Source organism: Rhinoderma darwinii, chromosome 2 (genome assembly GCF_050947455.1).
Source record: "Rhinoderma darwinii isolate aRhiDar2 chromosome 2, aRhiDar2.hap1, whole genome shotgun sequence".
Taxonomy (NCBI): domain Eukaryota; kingdom Metazoa; phylum Chordata; class Amphibia; order Anura; family Rhinodermatidae; genus Rhinoderma; species Rhinoderma darwinii.
In genome coordinates, this window is record NC_134688.1 from 87,058,735 (window position 1) to 87,071,260 (window position 12,526).

The following is a 12,526-nucleotide window of genomic DNA, read 5'->3' on the forward strand; positions in this document are numbered from 1 at the left end:
ATGCCAGGTTTGTTGATGTTGCACATCATTTGTGGTTTTCGTATCCGTATATACGGATGCAGTACGGATTCACTACGGACCATATTTGCGGATATTGTTCCGTATAAGTGGATAAGTTGTAGTTGACTACGGACCCGTATTTACGGATGGATAAAAATACGGTCATAAGGCACTTATGTTGCATGCCTTGTATGCCCCAGAAGAAGCCAATACGGGGAAACCCACTTGGTGTGCCACGTTTTTAATTACATGCTGTTTTTAAAACTTTGTTTGTGAGTAGAAATAAATACCTTATGCATTTTCACAAGTTACTGGCGGTGCTTCTCTATTTGTCGTCTCCTCTATAGCAGGCATATTGGAAAACATCGGAAGACGTCAGGGACGGCTGTAGAACTATAAGGCCCAGCCATCACTGACAACTGCTGCGCCAGTGCCTTTGTGTTTTTACCTTTCCTCAAGGTGGATTATAGAAAAAAAAGGAGGACACCTTCAGTACTATTGGACTCAGTTTTATGGATTCATTGGGTCATCAGAGCGACTAAGTATATATTTATCTGTGAATATTTTGCAAAGAGTTATTTGGGACTACTCTTAAACTCGGGCCACCCCTTCGGTCGACCCTTATGATGAAAATGTGTGCGAAACACAATATATACCCTTATGTTTTTAGGATTTTCTCAGTAATGCGCAAGTGATGACATTAAAGGTGGCGCATTAGTAAGTGTTCTCTCCATCGGATATCCGCATTGTGAGGGGATGGAATGAATAGCGGAAGAATATAATAATAAGTTAGCCAGGCTTCCCATTTTTGGAATTGTTGACACAATTCATATATAGCTGTAATATATCAAAATGTAGTAACTTTTTAAATACTTTGCTTTACTTTTTTAGTATGGGTCCAGAATGCAGCTCGTATTATAGTCCAGAGTTGCATTTACTGGTACAATGTAGCGGGACAGTTCGTTATGTTTTTCTACACCAGATTACGGTACAGTGGCTAGCATAAAGACTACACTTCCCAGAATGCAAAGTACAAGAATGAAATCTGTTATAACAATGAGCCAGCAAGGGATGCTGAAAGATTTTAGCTCTGAAGCCATCAGAATTGTAAAAGCAGCCCTGGATTATAATTATAGGCTGTAACTGAGGAGCAAGCTATGTAAAGCAGAAACGTATTTACAAAGTTACTTAATGGGGCTTCAAGACCAGAGCAATTTTTGGATTTTTCCTCTTTGAGTCCTGCGGTCATAACTTTAACATTTTTTGTTCGACTTATCAGTATGAGGGTTTATCTTTGCGGGACAAGTTGTACTTTATTTAGGTGCCATGTTATGGTTCATATACAACAGCATTTCATTTATATAAATTTTTATTTGGGCAAAAAATTAAGAAAAAAAACTGTGTTTTCTTTTTTTGACAGCATACACCGTTTATTCTAATTGATGCTATACATTTATTGAACAGGTTCTAAGGGTCCTGATGATACCAAATATGTTCATGCTTTGGGAATTATAATTAATAAAGTTTATTTATTTGCGTGTATTGTTTTTACAGATTTTTTTTATTAAACATTACTTTTTTTTTAATGTATTTTAAATTAACATTTTTGAACTATAATGTACAGGCATATATCTAAAGACCAGAAACTGAACCTGTGCATTGATAATACACAGGCAGTTGTTAGGGCATACCAATGTATGCCCTTGCAACAGAAATATGATCAGACCATGGACCCGGGGCTGTCTGCCCATACATGGTGTGGGCCTCGATCGCGTCACAGGGTCCCCTCACTTTTTCCCTTTAAAAGCTGCAATTAATGCTGTTCGCGCGCATTCAAGGGTTTAATGGCAGAGATCAGAGGTTCATCTAATCTCTGCCGTTAGAGCAGGGCTACAGCTGTGTAATGGTGCCATTGCTCCATTCCTGATCGCACTGGCACACTTGCTGTTCCCACGCAATCACCAGGATGAGTGTGCTTGTAATATAACATTTCCTGCACTTTCGTGCCATTCCCGCACCTCCGGTGTCCACCTTTCTCGGTCCTTTTTGTTTAGTTTCCTTACACATCATCATTGCATAAGGAAGGTAAACAGAAAGGACTGGGCTAGGTGGGTACCAAACGGAATTGGGCATTTAACGGCATTTAAATATGTAAAAAAACAAACTTAACTTTTAATTCTATATGTAAATTGAAGTGGTGTTCACAGGTGGACATACTTTACCATGCCCCACCTACTCAAGCTCAGTGGTAAAGATCCAATATTACACATATTTGTAAGAGTTACGAGTGCTGAGGTAAAGGATAATGCTATAAATTGGGAAATAAAGTGGTTGCAACTAAAAGTTTCATCCAATCGCCTTATAAAAGCACAGGAGTGATTCTAGGACATTGGGAGCTTTAGCTTTACATGGAGTGTGAAGGTCACACAAGAAGAGGTAACGGAGTGAACCCTCCATCTGTTCCTTGTTAAGTTCCCCTTGTCACTCCTGAGCCGCAGAGACTTTCATAGGCAGCTCGGTAGCCGCTTCTACATCAATTGGGGACAGTTTGTTTAAACAAGAAGATTAGTTCATTTCTAACAACACAGTATATATTACACCAAAGACATTACAATGCAAAAACATACAGGACATAACATACATGATCTGGTCCACTCACATACATGTGTTGACATGTAAAAAACGGGAATGAACGCGGTAAATATGAATGTAGTGTGTCAGGAACCATTCTGTGGAGTATTAGTCAGTCAGTAGAGGCAATACTCCTATCTCCTGGAGCTGTGTCCTCACCACACTGTCCCATCCTTTGTTGGCTTGTGGGTTCCTGGGGGATGGATGCATGATACTTTTCACCGTCACCTCCATCCCTTCTCCAGCCAAGGCTTTTCTTGCTCGTTGCTCTGAAAACCTACCAACCCCAATCACCATTTTGACCCCAAGTGTCTTGACAACTTGGCATAAGGCTTCATCACAAATATCCAGGAGCAAGTCCCTCTGTGATTTAGGAAGGTCCGTCGGAGTCAAATTTTTGCCAGATTGATTCATAAATATGAGAGGGCAGTGGTTGTGCACAAAGCAGTGTTTGAAGAAAGTTTCAGGTTGGCCACAGAGGGACTTAAAAAACCCCCAAAAACGAGCACCACTCACCTCGCTGTTGGGACAATTAAAGCCACGTATAGGTCTTTTTGGATGCTCCGCTTCGGGTTTATAGACCTTTCCGTCAATCTGAAGCCAGTCACGTACATGCTTAACTTCCCCAAATGGAACCTGAGAGACAAAATATATTGTGTCCAATGGTGTAAACATAGATTTTGGTCTGTAACATATGCATGGTCCAATGGGGCATAATTACCGATACTGGTGCAACGCCAAGCAATTTGGCGGCAGTGTGAGATGTATTTTTCAACACTTCTCTGTCATAGCTCACAACGCATGCAACTTTGAAGCCACGCCAATTACCCCAAACACTTGTAAGTGCCAGAAATACATGGTGCGGGGCTCCGTCAATATGGCATGGATCCCTTAATTGCAGAATACATTGTTAAATATGCCCCAATGTGTTTTTAGATCAGATATATCTAAGAATACAGCAAAGTCTAAGTTGCTAGTGGAAGATACACATTCTATATATTTTGTTTGTTTTATTGTATTGAAGACATCATTAAAAGTAACTTTTCTTAAAGTTTATGGTGTGAGAAATAGACATATGGATCCTTACATAATAGAATTCAGAGTCAGGGCAATCGTATGAAACCACTAGTTAGGATTTGGCTAGCAGTTTCTAGCAACTCGTAGCCACATAATTCTTCCCCTCAGCTGAGGTATGACGCAGTTTGGCATGATCTCAAAATTATCACACAGCTTAATAAAGGAATGGGGCAGAGAGGTGTAACCAATTATAACAGCCAGCGAGACTGTCTGACCTTTTCATATAGTGTCATTCCTCCCACTCCCAGTCAGTCTCTCCATCTGCCATTAACAGATTTCTTGCTCTTTTTTTTGAGCATCAGTCTCCGTGACAGGCCTGGTATTTATAGAGCTGTGGATGCCAGTGAGTAGGACACCGTTGGCAGAACTGGTATATGGCAGGTATAGTCATAATGAAGTAAACCTTGTCAGATTTATTACAGGAAACGAATGGATGAACAAATGCTTAACAAGTGTCTGTATCAGCGATGAGTTAATGGTGCAAAATGCTGAAGACACCTTTAATTGAGCAATTTTATGCAGGTTAATATGGCACCAACGCAATTAAAAGTGAAAAAAAAAATCAATCTGTCCCCTTGGCATAAATTAACCTCATTCAGTGCGGATCTTACCCCTGTCTGAGCCATGCCGAATGGTCCCGGGTTCATTCCTAAGAAAAGCACTTCCTTTCTTGATTGGCAGTATGTCCGAACATACTTCTCGTGAGGGTCCCAAGCGTACAATAAAGGGTTGTACACATACTTTACAGGATCCTGAAAAAGCAGATTTCCCAGCCTTACGTTCAACTCTAATTCTACTTGTAGGAAGGCATTAGCAGGATTCTCCTCGGCATATTTCTCAGTAGATCCAGTAGCCTGGGACTGGGCGACAATCATTCCTTCTTCTCCAGTGCTGCTGCCTGTAGGACATAGAGGTCTATGTTTAACAGAAAATGTCACTCATCAAAGCTACAGATTCAGTAGAGATTTTTTTTCACTTAAAGCGTACCGAACCTTTAAGGTGACTTTTCAAGCAGGATGGAGAATATTATACAGCAGCAATGAGCAGTGTAGCTGACAATCCAGCACTGGGTGACACAGAAATCTTACCAGCATGTCTGTGTTTCTCACTCTGCTCCTGCTCCCCCTCTATAGACTTCTATGGGCAGCATGTCTGTGTATCTCTGCTCCTGTTCCCTCCTCCCACTTCCCGTCCCCTCCCCATAGACTTGTATAGGCAGGCAGTGAAGAGACACGCCCACACACACTTCCTGCAGTCCGTCTCCTCTACTATGTAACCAGGGACGGATTTTGCTTGACAACATGGGGTGGACAGCAGATTATAGGAAGGGAGACACCTAGTGGCAGTAACTTCACACAGTATTTGCATGGAAAAAAACGAAATTTTAACAGTAAGGAATTACAAAGTTGATATATCACAGGTGTACTATTAGATTACGATAGGTTTCAAACACGTATCTATTTAAAAAAATATTTATTAAATCTTATTTTACGTATTTTAATTTTTGCTTCACTCCACAATAGTGTTGACATTTTTGAGATTGCTCCTGTATTCTTGTATAGATTTGTCATACAGGTTTTCAGTCATCAATTCTCCCCAACTGACTGGGAGGTCCCATGTGTCCACAATTATTCATGAAGCCTCAGCCAGCTCTAGACTCTTTCAGAATACAGGTTCTCCCCAGTGACTTTGCAGTTTAGAATGACATCCCAAGAAAGGACTCGGATTAGTAACTACAACTTATCTGCAGTGCCCAATGGGAATCTGAGCTAGTATGAAATCCATCTCCTGTCTTATCAGAGGCAAACTGGTTCTGTCCACCCTGCTTAGCACTGCAGCTCTGCTCATACAAACTGGCTGCTGTGTCACCACAAGCCCTGTCGGAAGTTTATGGGGAGCTGATCTCCACCACAGCCAGGAAAGAATTGTTATAAAGTAGCAGCAACTAAACTAACAATGAGAAAAGTTATTATGTAATTCAGGATACGGCCAATGAGTGATAGTGAGGGGGCGCCCCTAGAAGATCTGCTTTAACCCCTTAATGACCAGGCCTGTTTTTGCGAAAATGACCAAGAATTATGTTTTGTTTTTTCCCAGTCGCATTGCAAGAGTCGTAACTTTCTTTTTATTCAGTCGACATAGCCGTATAAGGGCTTGATTTTTGCGGAACGAGTTGTATTTTTCAATTGCACCATTTTTGGATACATATAATATATTGATTAACTTTTATTAACTTTTATTTAGGAGAGAGTTGAAAATAAACGGCTATTCCATCATTGATTTTCGAGTTCTAAATTGAAGTTGTTCACCTTGCGGCATAAATAACATTTTATTTCATGGGTCGGCACGATTACGGGGATACCAAATATATAAAAGTTTTATATGTTCTACTATGTTTGCTCAATAAAAACCCTTTAAAAACAAAAAGACTTGTTTTTGCATCGCCGCATTCCAAGAGCCGTAACGTTTTTGTTTTTTTTATTGATGTGGCCATATGTGGGCTTGTTTTTGCGGGACAAGGTGTAGACTTAATTGGTAGTATTTTGGGGTACATGGGACTTATTGATTAACTTTTTGTATTTTTTATGCGGAGAATAGGAGGGAAAAAGGAATTTTGCGGTTGTTTTTTTACGCCGTTCACCCGGTGGTTTAATTAATGTGTTAAATTTATTGTTCGAGTCGTTACGATCGCGGCAAAACGATATATGTGTATGTGTTATTTGTTTTTGACACTTTTACTAATTAAAAACACTTTAAAAAAAAAAGTGGTTTTATATTATTTTTACGGTAATCTTTTTATTTATTTTTTTTATAAACTTTTATTTAAATACTTAACTTTTTTTTTTTTGTCCCACTAGAGGACTTCACTTTGCGATCTTTTGATACTTAGTATATCAAAGCATTATTGCCTGTCAGTGTAACATTGACACTCAATCTATTAGGCCATGCCAATAGGCAGTTGCTGAAGGCAGACCTGGGGGCATTTGTTAGGCTCCCGGCTGCCATGGAAACCCACCGGCGCCCCGCAATCTCATTGCAGGGTGCCAATGAGGTGACAGACAGAGCTCCCTCCCTCTGTCAAGCACATTAGATGCCACGGTCGCTATTGACAGCGGCATCTAATGTGTTAAACTGCCGGAATCGTAGAGCGCTTTGATTCCGGCAGGAGCCAGGCTATGTATAACAGCCGTTCTCCTGCCACTGATCTCATGGGTACTATGGCAGCAGCCACAAGATTAGAGTGAAGGATATATTCGTCCTTCAGCGGATAAAGGGCTATTCCCATCTCAGACATTTATGGCATATCCTATCAGACATTTAGCTTTACAGTCATCAATTCTCCACAACTGAGAATGATATATTTGTAGTTGATCCATTCACTGTCTGATACATATTTCTACAGTTTCTATACATAGGATAACTTGTCTTCGTGTTAGGCCTTGCTAGGGTAAAGTACTGGATTGCTGTCATTATCCTTTGACAAGGGGTTTATCTGATTATATGTAGATAAAGCTTGTACGGGTTTTCCCCTCTAAGACATTACGCCATAATAATTGGAAAAATCATCCCGTACTTAGGATCAGTGGGGATCCCAGCATTGGACCCTCAGAGATGAGACATTTATGGCATATCAAATTGATATGCCCTAAATGTCTCTGATGGGAAAACCCTTTATTTAACTCTCTCATATATTTTGTGTTTCAAATCCTTTCAAGATTATTTTGCTGTCAGTGAATGGAAACTTTATATACATATAAAGGCTGAAAACCTGTCTTGATCATAGCCAACTGACACAGGTGCACAGCTTTCTCACCCCTCCGAGAGACAGAAAACAGTAAAACAGAGCTCTATCCCTTAGGCTGGATTCACACGAGCACATTACGTCCGTAATTGACAAACGTATTTTCGGCCGCAAGTCCCGGACCGAACACACTGCAGGGAGCCGGGCACCTAGCATCATAGTAATGTACGACACTAGGAGTCCCTGCCTCTCCGTGGAACTACTGTCCCGTACTGAAAACATGATTACAGTACGGGACAGCTGTCCAGCAGCGAGGCAGGGATTCCTAGCATCGTACATAACTATGATGCTAGGTGCCCGGCTCCCTGCACTGTGTTCGGTCCGGGATTTGCGGCCGAAATACGTCCGTCCATTACGGACGTAACATGGTCGTGTGAACCCAGCCTTAGGCTCATGCACACGGAAATGCCTTGTACACGGCCCCGTATAGCAGAACTCAGACTAAGTAATGAAATGACAAAACCAGAAGTGGATCCTTAGGCTGGGTTCACACGAGCACATTAACGTCCGTAATGGACGGACGTATTTCGGCCGGAAGTCCCGGACCGAACTCAGTGCAGGGAGCCGGGCTCCTAGCATCATAGTTATGTACGATGCTAGGAGTCCCTGCCTCTCTGCAGGACAACTGTCCCGTACTGTAATCATGTTTTCAGTACGGGACAGTAGTTCCACGGAGAGGCAGGGACTCCTAGCATCGTACATAAGTATGATACTAGGAGCCCGGCTCCCTGCACTGTGTTCGGTCCGGTACTTGCGGCCGAAATACGTCCGTCCATTACGGACGTAATTAGTGTGTGTGCACATACCCTTATACTTCTCCGCTTTTTTGGATCCGATACAAAAGAATGCACCAAAACTGCAAAGTGTGAACACCCTCTATGCAGTAGCTGTGATTTGTAGAACCTGGCAGCAAATGTTTAGCTCCCCAGTCGCACCACCACGTGTGAAATGACACTGTGTAATGCCTGAATGTGCCGAGTCCTCCAGATTGACATGCCCTTTGTAGCTGCTTTTCACTCATTTTATGAGAGTTCTGTAATGCGGACCCCCATTTATTAACTCATTATTCCCTAAGAGTCTTGGAACACGGGTTTTCTAAACCAGACAACCCCTTTAAAAATGAGATATTTTATTTTTTGTACCTGATATTATGACAGTCACCACTTTGCATTTTTTATATTGACATAACAGTTTGAGGTCAGATCTATTCATTTTTAGTGTTTATTCATTTTATATATTTTTACTATCGATCATTCTTTTATATTTCTGTATTTGTCTATTACTAAATATACATTTATGTCCAGGTGCAGGAACAGATGTAGATAAATATTCCTAGAACTGCCTCTCTGGAAAACCACACTGTGGTAATGCATGTAGAATAAATGTCAATGGAAACTTTAAATTGACATGTCTGTAACCTTTGTATAAACACTGCAGTGTGATGTCAGAAGCTGATGATGATACAGAGATAAGGTGGTACATAGGCACTGCTTATCTCCTCCTGCAGAAGTCTAAGTTTGACTCATGTACTGCTCCCCGTTCACCTGCTGCAGTGTGAATGATATCGTTTTGTGTCCCCGCTGCTGCAGAACATCATAACACACACCTCAGATGCTGCAGAACATCATAACACACACCTCAGATGCTGCAGAACATCATAACACACACCTCAGATGCTGCAGAACATCATAACACACACCTCAGATGCTGCAGAACATCATAACACACACCTCAGATGCTGCAGAACATCATAACACACACCTCAGATGCTGCAGAACATCATAACACACACCTCAGATGCTGCAGAACATCATAACACACACCTCAGATGCTGCAGAACATCATAACACACACCTCAGATGCTGCAGAACATCATAACACACACCTCAGATGCTGCAGAACATCATAACACACACCTCAGATGCTGCAGAACATCATAACACACACCTCAGATGCTGCAGAACATCATAACACACACCTCAGATGCTGCAGAACATCATAACACACACCTCAGATGCTGCAGATCATCATAACACACACCTCAGATGCTGCAGAACATCATAACACACCTCAGATGCTGCAGAACATCATAACACACACCTCAGATGCTGCAGAACATCATAACACACACCTCAGATGCTGCAGAACATCATAACACACACCTCAGATGCTGCAGAACATCATAACACACACCTCAGATGCTGCAGAACATCATAACACACACCTCAGATGCTGCAGAACATCATAACACACACCTCAGATGCTGCAGAACATCATAACACACACCTCAGATGCTGCAGAACATCATAACACACACCTCAGATGCTGCAGAACATCATAACACACACCTCAGATGCTGCAGAACATCATAACACACACCTCAGATGCTGCAGATCATCATAACACACACCTCAGATGCTGCAGAACATCATAACACACCTCAGATGCTGCAGAACATCATAACACACACCTCAGATGCTGCAGAACATCATAACACACACCTCAGATGCTGCAGAACATCATAACACACACCTCAGATGCTGCAGAACATCATAACACACCTCAGATGCTGCAGAACATCATAACACACACCTCAGATGCTGCAGAACATCATAACACACACCTCAGATGCTGCAGAACATCATAACACACCTCAGATGCTGCAGAACATCATAACACACACCTCAGATGCTGCAGAACATCATAACACACCTCAGATGCTGCAGACCTCCTGTATAAAATGAATGAGCCGCATATCCATCAATGGCGCACAGCATCCGTTTTTTTTTTAATCATAGTTCTTGCCGAGATTTTCTTAATACGTTTTTACACACATGATGCAAACCCTTAGGGTCAATGCACACGATGCATATTACGTGCGGTTTTGCCGCGCGAATCACAGCGTAATACAGAACCAGCATAGACAATGAGATTCCTGGAAATCTCATGTACACGCTGCAGTATTTTCCCGCACGTAGATTGACCCGCGGTGCGTATTTTCAGAACGGCAGCATGTCCATTTATCTTGCGATTCCGTTTGCGAATTCTCTCTTCCTAGTTCAGGAGAAATACGCAGCGTAAAAACGCTGCGATTTACGCAGCAAAAACGTAAAAAAACATGCCGAAAAACATCAAAAACGCACCCTCAGGTGCGCTTTTTTTATGTGAATTTCTTGCGGTATTGCTGCATATTTTCCGGAGCAAAATCCGCAACGTGTGAATGCAGCCTTATACTGCGAGGTGTGGCCAAATCACAGCTGATCGCCGGGGCTTAGAGAAGACAGACCTGTGCGATCTGCTGATCGGTTCACTTGTGTCTATTTACAAAGGTGATGTCATGGTGAGAAAACTGCAGGAAAGCTGCGAATAGACAGGACAGGCATTTCTAGACTGCACTGCAGGACATTGTAAAATCCTGTTCATTACAATGTCACATGAATGGTAGGAGAGAACTACCAAAATGTTATTACTGTAAGTTTCCTCCCAAACTCCCAAACCTTCACTGATATGTAATGTGGCTCCAAGATAGAATATTAGATTGTGAGACCATACGGAACAGGGGCTGTAAATAATCACTATATATCTGTACAGCGCTGCGGAATGTATTGGCGCTATGTAAGCAACAGAAATAAATAAAGTTTTTTTTAGTCCTCTTTCAGCAAAAAACAACTCAGCAGACAGGACTGTGCGGAGAATGACGGCATGTCACGTGATTTCCCGTCTGCTTCCTGTTAACCCGCACAGCCCCACCACCGTACGCTTCCCATGGTGCACTGCAGCTAAACACTAGAAAGCAACCCACGCCACAAAGGAATGTTGTACTAATATTGAGACAACTACAAGAGCGCTCAGGGACTGTTCACATAGCAAACAACCGGACACTCAGAGCCGCTCCCCGCACACATTACTGGCAATCCTTAATAGGATATTTACCTCAGGTAGATGCTCGACCCTAGTAGGCTAAAGGACCTTTGATGATGTCATGACCATGTGACCAGTCACATGTAGGGAGGAGGAGTCAAACTCTGGGCTGTGCCATGGTGTGCAGGCTTTTTTTTTTTTTTGCGTCAACAGTATAAGAACGAACGCGGTATTTGGAAGATGATTGTAGCAGAGTTCTGTGTGTGCTGTACACGTAGCAGAACTGTGTGTGAAATGTGTGCACAGTAGAGATATCTATGTGTGACAAACATGTAGCAGAGTAGTGTGTGATGTATGCACAGCAGGATTAGATATAATCTGCATGTAGCAGAGCTGTGTGTGATGTGTGCACAGTAGAGATATCTATGTGTGACAAACATGTAGCAGAGTAGTGTGTGATGTATGCACAGCAGGATTAGATATAATCTGCATGTAGCAGAGCTGTGTGTGATGTGTGCACAGTAGAGATATCTATGTGTGACAAACATGTAGCAGAGTAGTGTGTGATGTATGCACAGCAGGATTAGATATAATCTGCATGTAGCAGAGCTGTGTGTGATGTGTGCACAGCAGAGCTAGATATAACCAGCATGTAGCAGAGCTGTGTCTGCACAAGCAGAGCTATCTTATACATGTAGATCTGTGTGTGATGTGTTCACAGCAGAGCCATCTATAACATGCATGTAGCAGAGCTGTGTGTGATGTGTACACAGCAGAGCCATCTATAACATGCATGTAGCAGAGCTGTGTGTGATGTGTACACAGAGCCATCTATAACATGCATGTAGAGCTGCAAAATTGCAAAATATACTGCAGTTTTTACCACCCTATTGAACTCAATGGGAAAAAAAACGCATCAAAAGTGCAACGATTACGCAGCGTAAATTGACATGCTACGGATTAAAAATCTGCATCATGGCTGAATCTCTGAACATTTTCTTAGCGGGTTTTTTTCTGCAGAGTGTGGATGAGATTTGCTCTGCTGCTCCTGTAATACACTGCAGATTTTCCGCAAAGAAACCAGTTGAGGAAAATGACACAGCTAATCCGCCCCATGTGCACATACCTTTACAGCAGCAGTAAAGTAGATTAGAT

General features: G+C 42.0%; 1 protein-coding gene across 1 annotated transcript; it reads right to left on the reverse strand.

Moving 5' to 3' along the window:
• Positions 1 to 519: 519 nt before the first annotated feature.
• On the reverse strand, positions 520 to 11,495 carry SMUG1 (single-strand-selective monofunctional uracil-DNA glycosylase 1). Its single transcript, XM_075850107.1, has 3 exons — positions 11,444 to 11,495; positions 4,320 to 4,606; positions 520 to 3,267 (listed from the first exon to the last, which is right to left on the reverse strand). The coding sequence occupies exons 2-3, from the start codon at positions 4,581 to 4,583 to the stop codon at positions 2,740 to 2,742; spliced, it is 792 nt and encodes a 263-aa protein (XP_075706222.1). The 5' UTR covers positions 4,584 to 4,606; positions 11,444 to 11,495; the 3' UTR covers positions 520 to 2,739.
• Between the last annotated feature and the right edge of the window lie 1,031 nt (positions 11,496 to 12,526).

Coding starts and splice junctions, on each gene's coding strand:
- SMUG1 (XM_075850107.1), bottom strand. CDS start 4,583: ATGATTGTCGCCCAGTCCCAGGCTACTGGATCTACTGAGAAATATGCC. Junction 3,268..4,319: donor TCGGCATGGCTCAGACAGGG/GTAAGATCCGCA, acceptor TTTGTCTCTCAG/GTTCCATTTGGGGAAGTTAA.